Raw genomic sequence first — 22,869 nt, 5'->3', positions numbered from 1 at the left:
TGCTGATGCTTTTGTAACATAAAGTTTGAGACCCTGAGATTTGTATTTTTAATTTAAAGACCAAATTTTTGACAGAAGGAACTAGTAACCATTTGTACACTATCAGTATTTTTTACAGCATCTGACATGAAGTTGTGCTTTTTATTTTCTTCACCTTCTTAGATGCAAACTGCGCTGTCCGTATAGCTCCAACTCTCAGTTCTGTCTTCGCTGGCACCAGAGAATTCTCTCCCTCGATGTGCTCCAGAACCAGGAGGATGGACTTCACTGGTTCTTGTAGCTCTAAACAAATATCAATCAGGTAAACTTTGAGACAGTCAAAACTGAAGGATTATTAATTTGGAACAGAAATAAATTACACCAAGATGGCTCAAAACAAAGCAATGTGGCACATTCATGAGTTGGCATAGATAAGGAGATCCTTCTTACAGAGTTAGTGAAGAATCAAGCAAAAGCAGGTTTTCTATTTGTCCTGCTTTTGGCTGGGATGGAGTAAGTTCTCTTCACAGTAGCGTGTATCATGCTGTGTTTTGGATTTTGATGAAAGTAGTGGTGATAACACACCAATGTTTAGTTGTTGCAGAGCAGTGCTTATGCAGTCAAAGCCTTTTCTACTTCTGCTGCTGCCTGTCAGCGAGGAGGCTGGGGGCCGGGACAGCGGGCGCCGGCTGACTAAGGGGATGTCCCCACCACGCAGTGTCCTGCTCAGCAGGACAAGCTGGGGCACTCGCAGAACAATGGTGTTTGACTTCCCAAACAGCCCCAAACAGCTGTTGGTCACGATGAGCCCCACTTTCCTGGAAGTGGCTGAACACCTGCCTACTGACGGGAAATAATGAATTAATTCCTCATTTTGCTTTGCTTGTGCACGCAGCTTTGGCTCTACCTATTAAACTCTCCTTATGTCAGCCCCTGAGTTCTCGCACTCTTACCTTTCTGATTCTCTTCCCCATCCTGCTGCGGGAAGAGCGAGCAAGCAGCTGCATGGTGCTGAGCTGTCTGCCAGGGTTAAACTACACCACCATCACTTCTAATTCATGTTTGTTTTCTAGCCCCACGGCATACACATCGTGTGTACTATAATCCTACTTGTGTACAGTAAGTGCTTGTGTTTATTTATAGCTCAGGAGCTAGAAGGTGCTTACATACCATCTCTAAACACAAATCCTGTCCAAGGAAATTAAGGGAGGATAAATTCAGCCCCCTGAAAGTGTATCAACTTCATAACAGTACAATCAGGAGAGTCCAGGGTATTTTTATTAGATGGGAAATAATTTTATAAATATTTAATGCAAATAGAAGTAGCAGAAAGCAAACACACCCTAATTAATTCTCTGTAGTAGTAATAATTACAATAGCTTTTTGCAAGGTAAGTTGCACAGATAGATTATATTCATTAAGACACTACTGCATTAGAATTCACATAAAAGCCTTCCTTAAGGGAAAGTTTCTTGCTTTTTTTTGGTGTGTGTTACAAATATAGGCTACACCATAATGCTTATTCATTTTGGATACTGAAAGGTTATCTTTAATTTGTTTTGTAATAAAGTGGCAGCACATTACCTTCCTTTAGCGCTTCCTGTGATGACACAGGTAACATTACAGCCAAGGACTCGATGGGCACATCCAGTGGAATTCCACCTTCCACAAACATTGGATGTTCTCTTGCTGCACCCTTTAGCTGGATTACGTGGGCTGTTTTCTATACAGGACAAGAACGCTTTAGATGCAGGTTACAGCTTAAGTACCAGTGTAACTGCAATACTGACACAACAGCTTCAGTTCCTTAAAAATGACATCTGCCTATATTAATGCCAAGAGACGCCCCACACTAACGCAAGGATCCTGCATCTTCCCCTTGTCTTTTGTGTGTCACTCAGGCACTTTTGTTTTCAACAGCCTTTCATTCTTGGGCAGTGTGCCAAAGGAGGAGGCTGGACAAACTATACTCAAGCCACTAAAACAGACAAAATTTATCTGTTGCCAAACAGAGCTTCAAGTTTGTGAACTTGGGCCAGTTTTTATTCATCTTATTCTGGTTTTCATTCTTACCTGCAGATCCAAAGATAATCTGGAGATACAAAACTTGCAAGGAGAGAAACAGTACTTACTTGTTCACTACCAGTTTCTACTGTTTGCAGTGCTTGCTGACAGTCATTAGTTGGCACTCTTCATTAACTTTTGGGCCATCTCTTTTGGAACACGGCACAAAGCTACCTGCAATGCTGCCAGCCTGTGTATCCTGATTTGGGCTCCGTCTAAGCTCAACTGCTGCTCTACAGATGGAAACCTCCTCCCTCACGCTGAGTGACTGCAGAAGCAGCTTCCTGGTACTCAACGCACCTGCCAGTTTGCACTCTGCAGTCTTATTTCCACTCTCTGCTACAATTAAATGTTGCTTGCAGAGAACCCGGTTGGAACTGTGCTCAGCAGTGCGACAGCAAGCTGGCTCCCATCACCTCCCGTGTACACAGTGCGGACAGCTGGGTAGAAGACAGGACTGAATCCCAAGTCTTGGTATGAATTAGGAACTGAAAATTTAAGACCTGAAAAAAGCCAGTGGGCCCCAAAACTGTCACTTCCTACCCCCATCAGTTAATTTAGTATGGATAATATTTCTGCCTACAAATCCCGTCGACTGGATATAATTATGTGAAACTCCTACTAAGACCCATGCTGCTAAAAATAACTGTAGGTCATATTTAGACTTCCATTTCATAATCAGGTATCTTGATCTCCTCACCTTGCCAAAGAGCACAACCTTGAGACGGTCCGAATAGTACAGGCTTTCATGGTCAGGACTGAAAGTAACAACAAAGTCCTGGCTCTTCCCGGCAACAATCTCTCCTTGTGTCGGAAAGATGCTGAACACGCTTAAACCACTATAGTTCTGTGTTCCTGGTAAACAGAAACAAGGATATGAATAAGGAAGAACAGTTCTGTTTTACTTCTTCATATATTTTAAACTCATTTTTGTTGGAACAAACATTTAGATTTATTTATTAGTTTAATGTATTCATCTCTAATGAAGCTGAGGAGACATCACCAACCTTTCCCTATACTTTTCAGCATATTTTTACAGAGATGGATATCCCTAAATACATTCTTTTACATAAATATAATACAAAAGGCAATAGGGGCATACTCAGATTCAAACACTTGTGTCTCCTTACTTGTAGGTATCTGCTCAGGCTGCATAAACTTGAATAGATCTAACAAGACAGTATTGCTGCTACTACACATTTCATGAGTCCTTTTTTAAAAAAAATTGGGGGAAAAAATTACCAACAATCTCTGTTCTTTGCAAAGAGGACGTGAGAAAGGATGGAAGTCTCTGCTGATCTTTGTTCCTTGTTGGCGAAAGTGAATCCAGTTGGATGGAGTATCGCAGGGTCAGTGTGGAAGTGTTCTGTATCTGATAACATGAATTTACACAACAGCACTTTCATTAAGAAAATTGATTTTCAGGCCTGTAGAATCCATACTTCGTAAACTGGATGAATTTATTTTGCTGCATTACTGCACTATTGCGTGCCCAGATGCCACACACAGCATGCGTTACTACCATCCATGTGTACCATCCACTCCCACCCCTCAGCAACAGGGACCAGCCTCCTCTTGAGTCTTGCAGCAAGTAACGTATTTTGATTATTGACATACTAGAGGAGAAAATTTCTGCTTAAATCTTGGTCTGTTTCTGAGTTTGTGATAATCTGCAATATATGAACGAGTAATCAGTTAAACTGTTCCCTACACTGTACCATGGCAGACCCCTATGTGCTCTTTGTAGGACAATTTTGCATTTCACCCATGCATCTCTGTCAACATTTTGTGTGGACACAGAGCAGCCTCAACTGTGACAGGAGTAATGGACAGAATAAAGAAAGAGCAAAGCTGTTTCTGGCTTCACAGAGGTCTACATATCAGCTAGATCTATGAGAGATCACACAGGCCCTTTCTCTTTTTGTATAGGAGGTTCTGCATCCCTGTTATTTGCACAGGCAGAATCCTGCAGGCAGCACAGTTCTAGCAAACAAGATCCTCCCCGCACAGCACTGTTACCTTTAGCCCCAAACTGTCTCAGCCTCAAATCACTCTGCCAGACGTGCTGCTTCTAAAGCTGTTCTTTTGTCTACAGCTTGCTATTCAGCCTCACGTTCTGCCAGACTGGAAACTACAGAACTCCTCTTCCAACCTACAACAACTGCTGACGTGCCTTCTGGATCAGCATAGAGGGCTTTACCTCGAATGTGGAAGTTGTCTTCTCTCTGGCAAGGACGTATCCCATATCCAGTACTTCTTCCACAGAGCAAACAATTGATGGCATCACCCCACGCCCCGAGATACTTAGGGTTAAGTTCTTTTGTGCTGTCCGGATGTCTAGCGCTTCAAAAAACTGCCAAGAAGCTGCTGGTGTTAGCCCATTTGCTGAAGGAAACCCCCCACCCCACCCCGCACCCACCCACAAAAGCAGCACTTGCTCTAAGTCACCCTCCCCTCCAGCCACTCCCCACTCCTCTGCCCCTGCTCCCCCAGCTCCTGTGGGCCATTGCTGCAAAACTCCTGGACACAGTGCACCTCTTTTGTCTCCCTTCTTTTTCCCACTACTGTTGTATCTCTTACTCACCCATTTATTCTCATTTGGAGAAAAAGAGATGATGAGGGCTTTATTATCACCTGGCTCAAGTATTCTAACTGGTCTGACCAACAGGAAGGGACCACCGGGATTCAGAACTGAGAATCCTAGCTAAAACAGTGCAACTCAAGGAAAAAAGTTAATACAGAAACTGGAAAGAAAATAAAACAAACAAAAACAAAAACAGATTCTAAGTATTGTTCAGACCAAAAATGTGTAAATCAACCATTTGAAAGCTCTTTCAGAGCTCAATAACTAAGAGAAAAAAAGAATATATTGGTTATATATCCTCAGGAAAATAAGCTTCACGTCACCTCCTGTCTCACTCTGAAAGATAATAATTAAGTCTGAAATCTGCTACCTCCTCCTTGCTTTAGTGTCAAACAGTTCCTACAGATGAAGACTCAAATTAAACAGTAACTGAATGGCACATTAACTCATATTCCAAACAAGGATACTTCCAGCTTTTCTGAGGAGATATTTTGTATTGTAACTCGCTGAATTATTGTGTGGCCTGGTAGGAATAAAAACAAAATTTAAAAACACGATGAAACTCGCTCATACACTACCACTTCTTTTAACTCCTGCTCCTATTTGCACCAAACATTTGCTCTGTTTCTATGGCTAATATACAGTCAAAGCTCATCAAACGTTTTCAAATTTGGACAGTCAATTGCGGAGCTCCTGATTCTACGTTTCAGGATTAAGTCAGCTTTTTACATGCTCCAGCTGTCCAGATAGGCTCCTAATTTTCCTCCTGAATACCTTTTACAGGGCTAATTTCTATACTGACTTTTAAAAAATCCACTAAATGTAAAAATAAAATGCAAAACTTTGCTCTGAATAAATTAAAGTCAGACAGAAAAAGCTCAAAGCTTGAATTCAAATTTCATACCTACTGCAACATCACCAAAATTGACTATGTTTTTTCCATTATCTGAAGTGACCACAACAGATGGTGCTACAGCTGGACAGTGCAACTCCAAATACAAGGTGTTACAGGGGCTGAGGAGACAGTAAAAGGATATTTGCTCATAGATCATGCAGAAAAAAAGCTATTGTCAGAAATCTGCTCCTATTCTGTTCACATGACAGGGTATCATTAAACTGCTATTACAAAAGAAAACATAATTTTTAGTGGCTGCTTTTTTGTGTATTGCCTACGCAGAAAGATGGACTACATCTAGCTATTACATGCTTCATACAATTTTTTTCCAAGCTGCTTTGATATTCACGTGTTAGATTCTTATCCTACTAGTGGGGCGTAAGCATGCCTTTCTATCACTGACTACTGAAGTAATTAAGATGAGAAAAATTTTCTCCTCAGATGAATAAATCAACATCTCTACCACTTCGCTATGAAATTTCTGAAGTATCATAAGTAGCAAATACTGTGCATTGTCCCAAATATTGTTTCAAGTCATTTGTGTTTAGAATACCTGCAGGTTAGATTTTCTGAGCCTCTCTTTTCATCAATATTTCCACTTGCAACAAAGCACGGTATGATGTATTTTTCAAACCTCCCTCTGAAATTCCTCATCAGGAAAGCCTGGGCTGCCATATAACCTTCCGAACTAGAAAATCCAAGAATAATAAAAATCATCTTAGCAAGTGAGTATAAGTTTTATACTTAGCAAGTATAAAAAAATCAAAACATATCTACTGAGCTGTTTGAGTTTACTTTGTCGTACATTCAAAATGCAATAGGGCAGTGATACAAAATGACTATCTTAATGCACAACAGTGGATTCACCCTACTAAATGGTTTGGTTTTCTGGTCAAAAATAAAATAAAATTATAAACCCACATTATAGATGCCATACTAAAGACTGCAGAATCCTCAATACAATTCCCTTGTGTTGAATATGTAAGTACTGCAGTGTCTTTCAGTACTTCCACATTGTTTCAATTACATGCACACACGCATCAAGAATCACACTTCTCTAACGGAGTATGCCTAGCAATACTTTAAAATGGATTTTTTTCAAATAGAAATTTTATTTTTATGACCTGTACTGAAAGTATTTAAAAATTCTAATCAGTGGTTTGCAATGAACGTGGAATTTTAGTGAAAAATCTAACACCTGGTGCAGCACAATGTGTCTAAGCATGTATTTACTTCCAAACATTTACTTATAAATTCCTCAGGATTTGGCAGTCAGAAATGTGGTTCTAAAAAGTTGAATTATATGCTAAACAAGGGACCTCAAATAGCAGATTTTGTATTCAAGTATCCAAATTGCTAGCAAGCACACGTCAATGTCAATTCTCAGTGAGAGATGCATATTGAAAAATGACTATTCAAAAACATATATATTGCAGCATCGTAAGATTTCTAAGACTGAATAAGGCCATGACTAGTATGATGGGCTATTTAAGCCCTCAAAAAAAAAAACAACAAATTAACCCATACCCACAGATACGGACCATCAGATAGTTTCTATCTGGGCTGAATTTATTCAGCTCTATTCCACTTATTTAGAAAAGGTATATTGTGTCGTAGTTTCTTTTTGTAATAAGTTCAGCTGTCTAGTTGCTCCTTAAAATAATACTCTTGTTGGTTCAGCCAAATTTACCAGTGCAGCCAGATCTCATGCTTTCTGATATATTCTTTGAAGTCTTCAGTTTCTCTGATGCATATAAAGGGATTCGTTGCCTTACATGAGAAGTTACAGCTGCATGGCTTATAAGCAGTACTAATTTTGGAAACAGCCTTTGCAATATAGCTGAAGTTATTTCTTCACTACAGTTTGGTTTCTTGTCCACCTATAGGTTTTAGTAGATTTATTAAACATTTATAAAAAGAATGTTGTCTAATTAGTAGAAGATGCTTTTGCTGACTTACTCAGGCTTTATCTCTTCGGATTCTGGTTGCTCAGAACTACTTGAAGAACTCAGGTATTTACTGCTTCCATCCCTTACAAACTGTCTGGAAGATTGCTGTCTGGTAATGGGAACGTTTAATTTCTTTCCCTCTCTCTTTTCATCTTTCTTCTTTTTCTGCAAATATACACTAAAATTATACACTGAGACTGATCACAGATAATGCGATCGACATCAGTTTACAAATACTCAGTCCGTGGCCCAAGGATACAGAACCTAAGAGGCAACACGGTAGAGCGCATGGATAACAGTAACAAACCATAGACACAGTAGTTATCACAAACAGTTCTATGTTACGTTAAAATGGACCTACTTTACCCCGTCTTGAAAAAGTGTTCCCCTATTGGAGCAGAAAAGTAAAAATACTTTACAGCTCACTGGAATTTTACCTATTTAACCTCATAAATAAAACCACAGGTGCTCACATATGTTAACTGACCCACAGCATTACATATGAAGTCCATGTATGCAGTCAATCTGTAAGAAGTGGAGTAATTTTATTTTCTTTTTTAGAGGAATACTTGCATTTAACATTTTCAAAAACAGTCCTCTACGAATGCTTTTGAAAATGTTATAATGAAATAAAATTGATGTGTGGTCTGTTCGCTGAGCAGTAAGAGCGGCAGTACATGTACACTCTTGTACAGATAGGTCTTACATCAATGATAAGTTTGGGCTTCATTTAATATGCAAATAGTTTTATGATAAAAATACATCTAGAGAAATATCTGGAAGTAATAGACCAAGAGCACGTGCTAGTTCTTAGCATTCCTTACTTGTATTTCTGCCCCTGTTGCAGCTGCTCTGCAAAGCCTCCGAGCTGCCTCTTCTCTGATTAGCTGATCTGACAATGTTGGTCTGAAGGACACTTGAATCAAGCTTTTCTGGGAGTGTGAGAGCATGCACAAGAATGATAGGCAGAATTCATCCCTCATACATGTATTATACCTACAAAGCTCAATAGGAGCATATATGTGACAGCAAAAAATTAGTAATTTTTTTTCCCAGTGAAATGAACCTGAAGACAAAGTTCACTTACAGCTTTTTTCCAAGTCTACTACATTCAAGTGGGCTCGTTTTACATGACCAGTATTTTTGATATCTGAAATTTCTTCAACTAAATCATAATGATAACACTGGGGAAAGAACATTCAGAGTGACAGCTCGCATAGATCATTAGCTACATTTGATGGTTAACCACTCAAGTCCAATTTAAAATTATTTCAAGCAATACAAAGTCTTCCAGCTATGCTAATAATAATTTCTGTTTTCAGCTTCATATACAAGTGACAGAACTTGTAGGTATGTAAATGATCAAAAGACTTGTTTGAACACTTGACATTTAAAGTGAATTTACCTTCCCAGGCAACACAGTTCCAACAGAAGGCATGACTGTCACAGGACAGTCTTCTGGCACATAGAATTCAAACGAAGTGGGTCCGACAGGGGCAACTTCCCCATTGCCAATTCTTGGGACAGCATGAGTAATGTGGTTGACACTCACATGGGAATTCATCACATACAGTGTTGCTGTAGACACATCATTTAGAGCTGTTGCGGCAAATTGAACTAAGGAATGAGACAATTCAAGAGGTGGGTGGACTCCAACTGCTCTGCATGACAGCTTGAATCGTCTAAAAATAAACACATGATAAATTGTCTCAGCATAAAATAGTCTCTTCATCAGCCCGGAAAATAGGGAACTGATCCTGTAGTCCCTATTTAAGCAGAATTTCTCAAGCCTGCAATGGGAATTTTGCCTAAAGATGAACAATAATACTATTTTTAATACACAATTGGCTAGTCCTTACTTGAATTCTTTCTCTATGAACCTCTAGAAATATACCCGGTCAAATCATTAAGTTTTTGTCATCATTATTTTAGTAGCATGAACTTTATGTATGAAGCATTTTCCCTCTCTCACACACACACACACACACACACACACACACACAATTTCAAACAAAAGTCTTTGGGAGTTCTGCTGAAAAAGCAAGCAGAACATTACAGGTTTAGAAAGCTTGGGACAAGCTTGCAGATTGCACGTGAGACAAATTAAGGATAAAATTAACAGGCAATGAGCAACTCTTACCAACTGAAGAATTCGTACCTGCCTCACAGCTTTATCTTAGCCTTACCTTTTCTTAGCAGGCAGGGATTTCATTTCTGGTCAGACTTATCTTAACAGTAGAAATTAAACGTGATTTAGACTTCTACATTACCTATTACTCAACCAGTTTCTCCACATACCTATTACTCTCTGACTTGCAGGTCAGTTCAAAGCTATACTCTTTTGCCTTGTTGGCTTTAAAGATTATGTCCAGTGTCAGGCTTTCAAGGGGAAGAAGAACACTGAAGCCGTCATTCGGTTGAATTTCAACAAACTTCAAAATGGCAAAATATGAAATTACTGTTATTAGAATAATAAATTATCAAATAATGTTATATTATTAAATTGAATGAATTTGATTAAATTAAACATACTAATAAAATAAGACTAACAAGAAAATATCGTCAAGATAAGAAAACTTTGTTATTAAATGTACAAATGTCAGGAAAACAGAACTCTACTAGTGAGATGCTTTCATGTGAGTTACAGTGACTATTATTTGCCAATTTCTAATCTCGGAGTAACTTGAAAGGCAGAAACTTAAATCTATTAACTCATACTTCACTAGAATCTCTTCCCTGGCTTCTTACTGTTTATGGTAATCACCTTTCTCTAATGGTGTTTACTTACTATTCATAGAGAACTGAATGAAATATGATAAAGATCTCAACTGCTCCCCTGTATCTCTGAAGAGCTGATGCTTGTATGATGTGCAGATACCATGGTGACAAGTACCAGTATAATATCTACAAATGTGTATTGTTCTGTGTTTATATTAGTTGGTAATGATTCAGGAATGTCTTACCATTACAGTTTAATCATGAAACACATCCTGCAAAGTAAAGCTTTAATGCTTTACTTTTTAAAGCTTTTCAAAGATTCTAACTTCACTTAAGATTCACTTAAGTGCTCGATTTTAATCCCTAAAATAGCAGAGAAAGGGAGAATGCATAATTAAATGTCAGGCTCCTTCTAGCTCTAATTCCAGCATACCAAACTATTGCATACTGTGGTCATCATGCCATTATGAAGCTTGAACAACTCTTATTTTTTGCAAATAATAATAATAATAATAATAATAATCCAGTAGACCAAGCCCTCAGGAAACTGGCAGCTGCTGTGGTTAATTTAGCTTTCTTGTCAACTTACAGTCACTTGGAAAATGCTTAAGCATGGTTCAGGGGATGATTCCTAATAAGCAGTTTGGACACAGCCATCCTGCTTCGAGGGCAAAGAGTTTAGACATTTGGACATAAACTGTGCAAAAGACACCAGATACTCTGTTAGTAAATTTCTTGGTGGCAGAAAAGACCATTCTAACAGGATAAAATTATTCATCTTCTGTAAGTAAGGCTAGTAAAATCTCGTTGAATAAATTTATACTGCTTGGAAAATGTTTATGGTACATCAAAGTGAAATTTCCATAAATTTCAGAACTTATCTTCATGTTTCCCCAGCACCACTAGCAGAAATATTTCCACTAGTTTATCAGAACCAGTCTTGATTTATTTACACTTTCATTGAAACATTTCATAATAATTAACTATATTTTAATACAAGAAGAGGTGTGTTTGGGAAAACCACCTACCTCTGGAAGTTCCACAAATCCGAACTCCTGTGGCAAGATGGACTTGTTTGTTAGTGTGACATTTGTCTGCACAGCTTCATAGATTGTGCAGTATCCAAAATCGATTTCTGCTGGACTAATTTCCAACTCAGAAGTGGTAACAATTGCATGGACAGTAAAATTAACTTGTTTAGTCTGAAACAAATTCAAGAGCAATGGATAAATATCTGTAGCATTGTGAGGACAGGATTTAATTGAAACATCACTGAAAAGGTAACTACAAAAAAGTTGTTCTACTATATTCCTTGACAGTAACTAATGTGACAGATCTAATCTTGAACTTCAACCTCATTGTTCTTCAGAAATAATCAATTTGCAAAAAAACCCAACCACCCACCACGCTGTAGTTATCTCAAATTCCATATGTTAGGATGGAATCACACCTGCATCACCAGGAAACAAGCTCAAAGAATATGCTACATCTGCAGTACAGAAAGGAATAAAGAAATTGTGCTGTGGTATCTGAGAGCTCCCTGTCACAGAAGAAATTACTAGGGAATAAATGACCGCTAACTAGAAAGGATTAAGCTTTCTGTATTCTAAACACACTGACAAGAAAAAATATCATCAGATCCGTATTATCACTGTAAGCACCTTTTACTATCATCATAGGACTTCAACTACTAAAGTAAGATTAGGTATCATTAAGTGAACATTAACTACAATAACAGATCTACATCTATTGTCAGTTGAATAACTGGCATAAGAAATAAAATTACTAACCTTATCTGCAATCAGTATTGTCACTGGAGCTTCCAGAACACTCGTCTCTTCATTAAAATAGCTCCCTGCATCTTGAGGAAGAGAGTGCCTGAAATAAAAAAAAACACATTCCATTTCATAAAAATATTTTGCCTATTTTCTAGCTAAGGGGAATAATAAGCTCTTGATGGGTACATTTCTGAACCAAAGGAAAAAATTCTGTTACTTTAGGTCTACAACTCTTCTTCTTCTGGTTAAGCACCAGTTCCGACGCTTCAATAATGTCAAGACCAGCTAAAAGTTTGTATGCCCTACACATCCAAGTATTAGGGAAAATGGTAAAAGAAAATGCCAATCAAAAACTTACAGTGACCTATGAAGTTCTATCTTCTGTCTCCCCCTCCAAAAAAGAAAAGAAATGTAGTCATATCAGAAATATTATGGACTTGTCACAGATTTCCTATAGAATGGCATACATCCAGACAATCTGCTCTGAGCAGGTGTGCATGGATTACAAGGGTATCTAGCAATGAAGTTACATATCAATGGTGGATTTTTTTTTTTAAAGATGAAATTTTGGAAGCACAGGAGTTTAAGGGAGCTATTCACAGAAGACTGCACCCATTGATGCTCTTCTAAAAACATAATCCAAACAGTCATTTAAAATTCTGAAAAAATCAAAGCTGACTTCATAAACAGAGCATTAGCCTTCTGCATCTTTGCTGCAGTCACAGCACATAACCAACCCGACCTAGGCAATTGTTTCCTTTTGACACTAATGTTAGTTAATTACCAGCCAATTGAGGCAGTACCGGTTGGATCACAAAGCACCGAGACATAAATAAAGTGAAACAAACTTGGAGACCAATAGTGTCTGATTATATACCAGATTAGTCATTTATAAGAAATATGCGAGTTCTCTTTTGCTGAAGCATCTTGCTATCATAAGCTCAATTTCAGAGCTTCAAGCCAGGACAATACAAAAGCTCCAGCATTTTTAGCTCTGCTGGTCTATTTCTGGTGTCTTACAGAATCAGAGTGAATTGCTTCCTGTTTTTAGGTCTCCACAGAAATAATATTCCTACTACTACTATTGGAATTGTGTGCAGGTTTTTTAAAGTATTATTAAAGAATTGTTAAAGAATAAATAGCACCCACTCACAATCATCATGCTGATCTGAGATCTTGCTGGCTTTTGTTTTGCAAGTCTGAAATGTGACTTTAGAAGGTAATCTTCAAATGGATTGCTAACTTGTGTGAAAATAAGAAACAGAATTAAATATAAAGCAGGAATAAAGTATCAGCTTCGTTTTGTCACAGGACATTAGAATAGCAGAAGAAATTCACGTGTAATGAAATATTCCAGAGGGAAAAAAATAATTTTAACTGTACATACACAGCGATGGGTTCTAAATTAGCTGCTATGCCTTGGGGAAGAGGTACTGAAATCCTTCAGATAGCTCTCTGAAAATGGCATCTTCATGCTTTAAAGCAATTAAAGAAAAGCATAAGAGACCAATCAGATTTAGACTGCCAGCATCTGCAGGACTACTTCCAAATACAGAAAAAGTAAAAGATGCAGTATCTGGGAATGCTCGAAGTCAGCAGATTAGAGAACTTGCCTTCAAATAAGCAGAAAATGTGTCTTTGCTTCAAGCACCCAGATAGTTATATGAGTAGTGTAACATCTGACCAAGCATTTCAGCGTGCACAGAATACTTGGGAGAGCTTCCCGGGCCTTCAGTCATCTGTCTGTTGACTTGGGTTTACTGAATAAATACTACTGCTTACTTTTGTGTTGTTTTTAATACAACTGCTCTTTCTTCTGAGAAAACTGAGCTTAAGTCAATGAGGAGGCATTTGCAGAAATGTGTCACTAGCTCAGTACTTTACATCAGCTTGAAGCAAGCTCATCTTTCTCTGCCATACATATACTCTCTGGTGTGTTAGGCCTTTTAAAATGATCTATATACTGAAACAGTCAGATACTTATTTTGTGTGTCAGAAATGCCTTAATCTCATCAAATCTCCCTTCTGAAGCTTCATCATTTTTCAAAAGGCAGATTAATATTCTAAATCCAAGCTATGCTTCTATCCACTCGGTAACTATAACTGTGCTTTACAGCATCTGAAGCTTAGGAACAGAAGAACGTTGTCGTAATGGTTACTGTTGTAATCTGATAGGATTTGATATGTTGAAAGAATTGTAAATACTTCTAGTTCCTTGAATGCTAACCTGCTGAGAACTTTGATGTCTCTGCTTAGACTCTCAATTTACAATGGGGTCTGATTTCCAGAGATGCTGAGCACATCAGTGAGAATCCAAACACACACCAGTAATAACCTCTACAAAAAAAGCAGCAAGGTTAGCAGCAGCAATCACTGCAGAAGCCACTGAAGTATTTTGGCTGTACACCAGAATTAATATTTATCATTTAATTTACATTTGAAGAGAAATGTCCTGCTAAATTCTTTAGGATGACAATGGAACGGTAAATATAATTGACAATGGTGAATAAGAGATACTGTATTTACGTTTTTAAAATTGTAATTCTTTGTTTCTATGGCTGAGTTATGTTTGTATATGTAGATGTTTTGTGAAATAGAAAACAAAAACTTGCTGCAAAAAGGCTTTTAGCATCTTTGAAGATGCTATATAAATTGCCAAATTAAATTCAAGATCAACATATTCATATTTTAGAGAAAATATACAGGGGTGACATAAGTCCAACCATTCCTACTCTACCTAGCAAGACAGGAGTGCTTGTCCAGAAATGATTTAATCACTGATCCGTGAAGTAGCCACCTGCCTTGAAAACTTCTCTTTTGTGTACGATTAGCTTCCCCACAGAAATGGAAGCAGTCTACCAGGAACGCAACTGCTAGATTTTCACACTGCTGCTGTCGCCACAGGAAAAGCATTTCCTCACAGGTAAGTGATCCAAGTTAATTTCCTCCTTGAGCATCTGGCATCTTTTAAGGGGAGAGGAGGTAGAAGAGGAGCACATTGACATCAGCAGTCTGAAGTCCAGCCTGCTGCACTTATTAGATGTGAAGGAAGAAAAAAAAATACTTGATTTGCTCAGATTTTGCACGGCCAGCCTCCTACAGACATTATCTTATAGGCCAAAAATACTAATGTTGTTAGGTTACCTGGGCAAAAACTTCAGTTGCACAGTGAAGGATGACTGAGCCTGAATGTAACCTGTTTTTGGAAGCAGTTCCATATGCTTACTCAATTCTTTGCAGACTTCAAACTTCAGACGCAGTGTAGCTTTTGCTCTGCAAGCAGATCAGACATGCTCAGATAGGAGTACCAGTAGCCTCAAAGCCATCTCGGCAACGCTGGAGCTTGGTTCCCTCTCCCCCTCTTGCATCTCTGCTCTACATTACAATTATAACTATTCCAAGCTCCCTTTGAAAATGAAGGGTGTGTAAAACTGCTACATCAAAATCACACACTTGTAGTCTTTTATGTTAAGTATAAGAAACAAGATTTTGGAATTACTGTAAGTAAACCCAGCTGTATTTCAAGCAATGGTACTCTGAGAAACAGCAAAATGAAGACCAGCACTGCTACGTGGGGCCAAGAATGCCTAAACGCTGTGTAAATTGCTAACCAACACTGACCAACATCCCACTACGCAGTTAGAAGAATCTAAAGAATGAACCTGAAAGGCCATGACACAACTAAATCATCAACACGGACCCAGCTTGTGAATTCCATTCATCCACGTTATCTCAAAAACTTTCACCACAGATAATTAAGTCTGTACAGGTAGGGAAAATTACACAAGTTCAGCTGCGCTAGGGGGAGATTCTTATGCCAGGAAATGCACCGACAGAGCTGCTTTGTTTTTCTCCCCAGAACTGTGGTGACTTCTTTTTAATAGGTGTGAATTCACAGATCTCTTATAACGTCTCCTCTGCCTCCAAAAGCAGATTCTGTAGGGCTAGAAGTCCTATTGTGGCTAAACTGTTGCTGCCAGTTCCTCTAGTACACTACGTGTGATCAATCTGCCCTAGGAATGGCATACTGGAAGCTTAGGAACCATCTCCCAGTTTACTGAATTCTGGCCATACTACAATAGGGTGATAGCCCCAAACCATACCCTGCTTTGGAATTTTATGCCTATGTGCAGAATTGCCAAGCAATTTACAAATATTTCACTTGTCCTTTTCCTTCTCTTGGACTGGTTTACAAGCTGTCAGTCCAGATGGCCTGCTTTAAATCAACAACCACAGCGTGAGGTACTGGGAGCCTGGAATGATTTCTGGCTGCTGACAGTCTAAGAGAGCTATATACTAGTTCTTTACATCAGTGCATGTTATAACCTCCAATGAAATTACTTTTCAAAGTGATTTATATTGGAGAGCATTCAGGTGAGACACCCTTTATGCTGCATAACGCCTCCCGGTTACTGTACTCTATGAGACCAGAAAGAAAAAAAATCACTGATGTTTTGTAATTCTACAGAGCTTGCTGGGCCACTTCAAGTGCCAAAGCTACTTACCTACCTTTAAAACTTATCTTCTACCTATGCTATAGACTACAGTATCATAAATTGCTGCAGCAGCGCTATGACACAGCCAGGTACAGAAGTTCCTTCTGTTCTGCTTCTGTCAGACGTTTGTGTGTACTGGTGGTGAATAAAAGGCTGTTCTAACACATCATCTCCCTCAAGTCTGGGTCAGATTTCACCCCCAAAAGCTAAAGAATCATCTCTCTACAAGTTTTAGGTTTGTTTCTCTCCCCATCTAGTTAGATAGAAGAGTGGGATAAATCAAAGACTTGATTTTCCAAGGACAGCATATTACCTATTAAGTGCTCTTAATTTACCACAAGTTAACAAAGGATCAGTAGGTTGATTTTTCTTTCAGTTAAGAAATTTTGGCCTAAGCGATTTGACAGCTTCTATCTTTGGGACCCCTTTGAAATATTAAGTTTTCATTAGGATAGTTATTTTGCTTCTATGCTTTTAAGTTTTATCCCTGGGTTATCTAGACCAAGTAAAATCCCTTACATAACTTGTGCTTCTCATATCTGTAGGCTGAATTTCTGAGATAACAGCTTTACTCATTTCTTTCCAACTGTGAAGAATCTCTGCAGTCTGCAATTCTGGTAAGAGGTTTAGAATGGATGCCTTCTACAGAACCAACCTCTCCCCCACCCTCCCACAAACCCACCCCAACCTGGTTTAAATAGAGCCTAAAATATGCAGATTGGTAAAACAGGAACAGTAAGCATTTCATAGTGACTGCATTAGTTAGAGCAAAGACACCCAGCACCTGAAGACAATTAACAGAGTAAAAGTTCACGTAACAGAGCATTACAGCAAGAAATGCCTGGGAGATGATGAGCTGGAACATTATCCTTCTGTTACAGTGCAAACAGGAGGAGTCTTCAGACGTTAGTGATCCAAGCTATGGAAATACATATAATAAGTCCTTAATACCTGTATGGGTTAAGAAAAGTTGCATCTTTCCTATTTTATAGGAAATGCAAGAGGATTGACATGATTTATCCAGCGTCATATCCCAAGTCTGGAAAGACTGGTGATTGACCTTCTCAATAAGGAACAGTTGACAGAAGATCTTCCAGATCTTAAGTCTCCAATGGATGTTAATTAAACATAGAATAAGTGAGAAATAAAAATAATAACAGTAAAAATTCTTCATAAAATTCATTGGCTGAATCAATTATACCCACTGTGCACTTAGCTTTAGACACATTTATCTTTATTGCACATTTTGTGTGCAATTGCATATGATGAAACTCAGTGGGGTTGCTATTCCCTAGGGGCTTAACAGTTACATCACAGACCAGGCACAGCACAGGGGACCTTACAGGAGTGGGAAGGCAAGAATTAACCCAGGTACTTCACAGCTACTGCTGGTCCTGGGTATCTAACACAGCAGGTTACCCGGTCTCAACTTCCATAGCAGTGTAGAATTCAGAGGGCTTGTAATCAGGATGTCCTCCTGAAATGCCAAGAAAAAAACAAACAAACAAACCTGCTCATCAGCCTCCTGTGATAACCAGATGGGTCTGACACAGTGGAACCCCAGCACATCACCTAGTGACATAAGATCTCATTCGTTAGCTGGAGAAGGCAGCTTACCTGCTTTGAATGACAACACAGTCCTGGTAAAGTCGGTCATACATACATATCTTTAAATCAATGTTGGGATTGGGCACCCAAACTGGTACATCAACAGAAACTCCAATGGCACTAAAGCACAACTGTTAATACACAAAGAGTGTACTTATTCTTATCAGTCTCAATTTGCTACTGATCTAGACAGAGCAAGAATTTTTGCTATAAACTACACCTGACTAAAATATGTATTATATTAAAGGTACATTAATTAGACAAAGCGATGGAAATCATTTGTAAAATAAAACCTAGATATTACTGTGCCACAGAACAACAATTAGTTATACTTCCATTTGTATTCTTTGCCAGAAAACGTAAAGGAAGAACATGCTGCCCAAGATATTGAGAAGAAATATTTAAAGTGTTAAGTGAATGTGCTACAATTCAGAAATTCAAGAGACTGCTGCTATTTTATCCAGCAAAGAAATACAATAATGGCTGTAGTGCTATGTTTCCTATAAAGATCTTAAGTTTAACCTCAGCAACCACATAGCTCAAACATGGAGAAAAATGACCCTTCCCTGCCAGGGCTGAAAGAAAGGGTACCCACAGGAAGCTGCAGTATGCCTCTGCAGCTCCTTTTGCAGACTACTCCATCTGTAGAACACGGGGAGAGCCAAGACTGGCCTACTGAGCTTCTTGGAAGGTGGTGGTTTTTTTTTTTTTTTTGGCAAGCTTCTGTGAACTGTTCCCAGGCAGAATTTGGCTTTCACTAAAATGCAGAATTAAAATATGCTAAAGCGGTAACTAAAGTTGTCATCTATCCCAGCCTTCACACATCAGTTTCACTACTGCATGCTAGATAATTCCAATGCTGATGTATCAGAAAGAAAATAAACTGTGTGGGTTGAGAATAAAAGAAAATACATTCAGCTCTATATCCAGGACACTAGATATTTTCCAGATGCCTGATAAAATGGGAATATCGGGATGACTTGCATAGAAATTTGAGAGACTCAAAAGGTTTGACAACCACAGCACATCAGAAAAAAGGGACATGATTTCTAGTAACCTACCATCAGCTCAGACTTACAACTGTAATTCTAAGCTCCCTCATTGTTATTTCTTACGTCTATAAAGATATCTGTCCTCTACCTGCTTCTCCTGGTTCTAATATAGAAGCTGAGCTCTTGTAATTCTTGGTAGAAGTAGGATTTCAGCAGTGTTTTGAAGAAAGTTTTGCAGAAATTCACTCACTGGTTTGCAGTCTGAGTTGTCAAACACGATCACAAACTCTGCCCGTACAGCCCCAGGGATAGCTGGGACAAATATAATCTGAAGCTTGACTGAGCTGAAGGGTCCAATTTCCCCTTCAGTAACCTAAACAGGAAGTAACACATTTTTAATAAAAGTCAGACTCTCTTACTGTCATTAGCCCTAAATTTTAATGAAATAAAGAAGGAGTTTATGCTCTTACTATACAAACACACTACTACACCTCATTCCATAGACGGAATAAACTACGCAAGGGAAAAATGTATCAGTAACTCCTTACAAGGTTTGTTGTGGGGGAAAAAGCTTGGGATGCCATGGTTTAACAGCCAGGCATGGTCAGAATCTTACTGAGTTCCTTTTTACTGCAAAACTCTGTATGACAGGTAGATTATGTGGTTAACCAAAGTGCTTCCATCACATTGGTGAATATGTACCTAATACATAAAGAAGCTGCCTAGGGCTACTGAATGCAGTGTGAAGTGCTCCTGCTTTTTTATGGATAGGAAGAAGCTATAAATGCTAATAAGAGCTAGTATCTGAACTCTTATACATAGATTCTTCAATATGGCTCAAGTTCGTGACTTCATATACAATGAACTGACAGCCGAAAAAATCAGTTTGACTACAAAAAAACTTAAATTATAGGAAATGTAAATGTATATGGAAACTCCTTCAGCTCAAATACTTTTATAAATCAAAATAAAGGACTAATACGTAATGTTATTTTATTTTAACAATTAACTGTAATACTGGGCTTGAAATTGACTGTGTACTTAAGCATTTCACACTAGAGTCAAGACAACTCCCTTTGATGTAGGCTTAGACTACCAAAAATCTTGTAACTCAGGATATTCGTTACCTTTCCCAGCATAATTTCGTGTGACGTTTCTTCGGGAGAAGGTTCCATTAAATTATGTGCATTATCTGTGTCTAGATCCGATCTGAAACTTAATGCACCTTGCGTAAGTTGTTCTGAAGAAAAAAGAAATATGGGAATTGTGCATCTATTCACTAAACATCAGAGCACAAATACATTGATTTTGGTCAATACTGCAAACCCAATAATGTAGCCCAAAGGAGGGAAAATGGAAATGTCTAGAAACAAACTTCTATTTAGCCATACAACTTCATTCTAGTCCAGAAGTCCATATTAGGCACCAGGCTTCCCATTGCAGGATAACAACATTGTTTCAGGAGGATAATGTATATGTTGGACTTTGTTATGCCTAGAAATGCAGATTCACCTGAAAGCTTAAACTGGGCTTTAAGAGCAGTATTTCCAGGAGAAGATTTTGCTGTTGCTCTGCATGTACTACTGTCACCTGCTGACGCCTGAACTTTGAATCTTGTTCCCAAAGCGCCAGTGTTTGTCAGGTTGATGGTCCGTGAAATTGTCTCTCCCACCACACGAGTGCCAAAGTCAATGAGCACTTTATCTAGTGCCAGCTGTAGGAAGATAAACTATTCATTACTACTACCCTAGATAGTCAGCCATGTCAATTAAATAAGCATCCACCTTTTCAAGAATAGGACTTCAAAGTTCTTATTATCATTTCAAAGACAGTGTCAAATAATGACAAACTATGGGCACTCTTCTGCCTTTTTGTAGAAGCCAACTAATTTGAACAATTTAAACTGAGCCACTTGCATTTCAGTCCACTATATGACAGTGGGAACAACAGGTTAAATTCTGTTCATAGTAGCAGCTTTCTTAATTCTTCAGGTAGTTACTCTGGATGTAGATAATATTTACAAAACAGTTCAGCATTTTTACTCTTGTACTACAGTAAGATGGTCTTACTAGCATCAGGCTGCCAAGCAAGCATTCAATGTCATACAGGGACTACATATCAGTTTTTAAACACTCCTGTCTTGTTTCCCTGAGCTTTCATGGTTTACAACCAGTATAAAGAGTAATATGCTACTTCATGCTGAGTTTTCATCAACTTTGTTACTGGGTATGTGATAACAAAAGGCGTACGATTCAAGTTCAAGCACCAAACAGACAGACAACTTGGTTAACTTGCCAGTATCCTGCTCCCGGTACTGGGAAGGTCTTGCTGGAAGCTAAGAAATTGTTTTCTGTGAAGAGACTATCCATTTAATAGGGTAAAAGAAATATAAATACCTCTTACTAAATATTTTAAATAATGTTTATGTTATCTCAAGTTTTCTGCAGTTACACTGACTTGAAAATATTTAAGCAGTCACTTACAATGCACGTCTTGGCTGTACATTTCAATGGAACAGAAAAAGAACCTGTCTGGGCCATAAACATGACTTCTCCTTCCAGATTTTCATCTATCTAAAACACAAAAACAAAGCCCGCAGCCAAATAATTTGCAAGATTCAGTCTATTTGATCAAGTCTGATGAAAAATATTTTTATTCATTCTTTAACACATTAAAATGCATGTCTACAGATTCTACATTTGCACTTCAAGACAGTTTTTGTTAACTGCCTGGCTAACTTGAGCTGGGCAATATCTTTTGATAAGCATTTTTCTAAAATGCACCCTTAGAAAACGTCATATTACAATGCAACAGTGCTTGAACACGCACACAGTTCTAGGTACAACAGTACCTCTTCTAGAATTGTAGGTTGTTTTCTTGTTAACAGTTAAAAAAAATATTTTTAATCAGGCTAGTGGATTACACTAGGATTCTCATCACCGTGTAACTATCACTTAGGTGCACTTACCGCTGGCTTAAAGGTTACTCCTACTTCACAGGACATTCCAGGAGACATTTTGCCAGGTGGCTCAAACCTATGGAGATAAGCAACATAAAATTCCAAACTGAACCTATGTATGAAACATGGCAAAGAATATTTATATAATACTTTTCCACTTGGATTAATTTATTACTCCAGAAAATCAGCACAAGATTAATGAAAAACTACAGAACTCTAGTGTAACCGTAAAACAACAAAGGCTGATTCTTTGAGGTTTTACTCAAAGTCTTAGCTTTTAAAAGGAAAGAATTATCACATTCACTTTACAAACAAGGCAACTGGTGAAGCTGTAGCTCAATAACATTATTACTAATACTATGGAGCAATCACCTATTCTAACACTTAGGAAGCAGTCTTCCATCATCAATTTTGACTACTCTAACATCCCCACTATCCAAAAAGGAAATGAAGAGGAAAAAAGCAGGTTGCTGCAAATGATTAGAGAACGTGCTGCCTGCTGCAAGCGGCATCAAAATTATCTTGAATAGCAACTGCCAGTCACTTCAATGCCTCATTTCACGGTCTCTGGGATGCAAACAAAATGCCCATCAGAAGACAAGAAGTCTCACAGCTGCACTCTAAATGAAATTACTAAGGCACAACTAGAGCCCTATTCTGCCTGATGAAAACAGGCTAGAGAAAATAGATAACTGGATGTTGCTAGCCATGGGAATACCTGAGCAAACTGGGCCACACTGAAACACAACATATATGTTAATCACAATCGCATCAAATCAGAACTAAAAAACACCAAAACCAAGATGAAATGTTTTCAAACAGAAATGGAATACTTTTCACGATACAG

General features: G+C 38.3%; 1 protein-coding gene and 2 long non-coding RNA genes across 6 annotated transcripts in view; 2 read left to right on the top strand and 1 right to left on the bottom strand.

Moving 5' to 3' along the window:
- CFAP74 (cilia and flagella associated protein 74) overlaps positions 1 to 22,869 on the bottom strand; it is a 40,920-nt gene that overhangs the window by 2,228 nt on the left and 15,823 nt on the right. For 3 of the 4 annotated variants that reach the window (XM_040533198.1, XM_040533199.1, XM_040533200.1), the window contains 22 exons: positions 22,032 to 22,098; positions 21,547 to 21,636; positions 20,576 to 20,777; positions 20,191 to 20,303; positions 19,314 to 19,436; positions 18,081 to 18,202; positions 15,112 to 15,240; positions 11,980 to 12,067; positions 11,218 to 11,391; positions 9,770 to 9,903; positions 8,877 to 9,153; positions 8,296 to 8,403; positions 7,482 to 7,636; positions 6,076 to 6,210; positions 5,532 to 5,641; positions 5,095 to 5,150; positions 4,628 to 4,747; positions 4,244 to 4,396; positions 3,286 to 3,415; positions 2,744 to 2,898; positions 1,564 to 1,702; positions 155 to 282 (listed from right to left, as the gene is read on the bottom strand). In XM_040533198.1, the coding sequence (XP_040389132.1) occupies positions 155 to 282; positions 1,564 to 1,702; positions 2,744 to 2,898; positions 3,286 to 3,415; positions 4,244 to 4,396; positions 4,628 to 4,747; positions 5,095 to 5,150; positions 5,532 to 5,641; positions 6,076 to 6,210; positions 7,482 to 7,636; positions 8,296 to 8,403; positions 8,877 to 9,153; positions 9,770 to 9,903; positions 11,218 to 11,391; positions 11,980 to 12,067; positions 15,112 to 15,240; positions 18,081 to 18,202; positions 19,314 to 19,436; positions 20,191 to 20,303; positions 20,576 to 20,777; positions 21,547 to 21,636; positions 22,032 to 22,098 (2,908 nt within the window). Of the gene's footprint in view, positions 1 to 154; positions 283 to 1,563; positions 1,703 to 2,743; positions 2,899 to 3,285; positions 3,416 to 4,243; positions 4,397 to 4,627; positions 4,748 to 5,094; positions 5,151 to 5,531; positions 5,642 to 6,075; positions 6,211 to 7,481; positions 7,637 to 8,295; positions 8,404 to 8,876; positions 9,154 to 9,769; positions 9,904 to 11,217; positions 11,392 to 11,979; positions 12,068 to 15,111; positions 15,241 to 18,080; positions 18,203 to 19,313; positions 19,437 to 20,190; positions 20,304 to 20,575; positions 20,778 to 21,546; positions 21,637 to 22,031; positions 22,099 to 22,869 lie in introns of those variants that run through there. The other variant, XM_040533201.1, reaches the window with a different exon arrangement.
- Positions 155 to 4,395, top strand: LOC121058131. Its single transcript, XR_005814086.1, has 3 exons — positions 155 to 301; positions 2,059 to 2,517; positions 4,139 to 4,395. It is a non-coding gene; the product is annotated as an uncharacterized LOC121058131 (long non-coding RNA).
- Positions 5,156 to 12,381, top strand: LOC121058132. Its single transcript, XR_005814087.1, has 3 exons — positions 5,156 to 5,489; positions 7,442 to 7,447; positions 12,370 to 12,381. It is a non-coding gene; the product is annotated as an uncharacterized LOC121058132 (long non-coding RNA).

This window comes from Cygnus olor, chromosome 21 (genome assembly GCF_009769625.2).
Source record: "Cygnus olor isolate bCygOlo1 chromosome 21, bCygOlo1.pri.v2, whole genome shotgun sequence".
Lineage (NCBI taxonomy): Eukaryota > Metazoa > Chordata > Aves > Anseriformes > Anatidae > Cygnus > Cygnus olor.
This window is presented reverse-complemented; position numbering and strand designations above follow the sequence as displayed.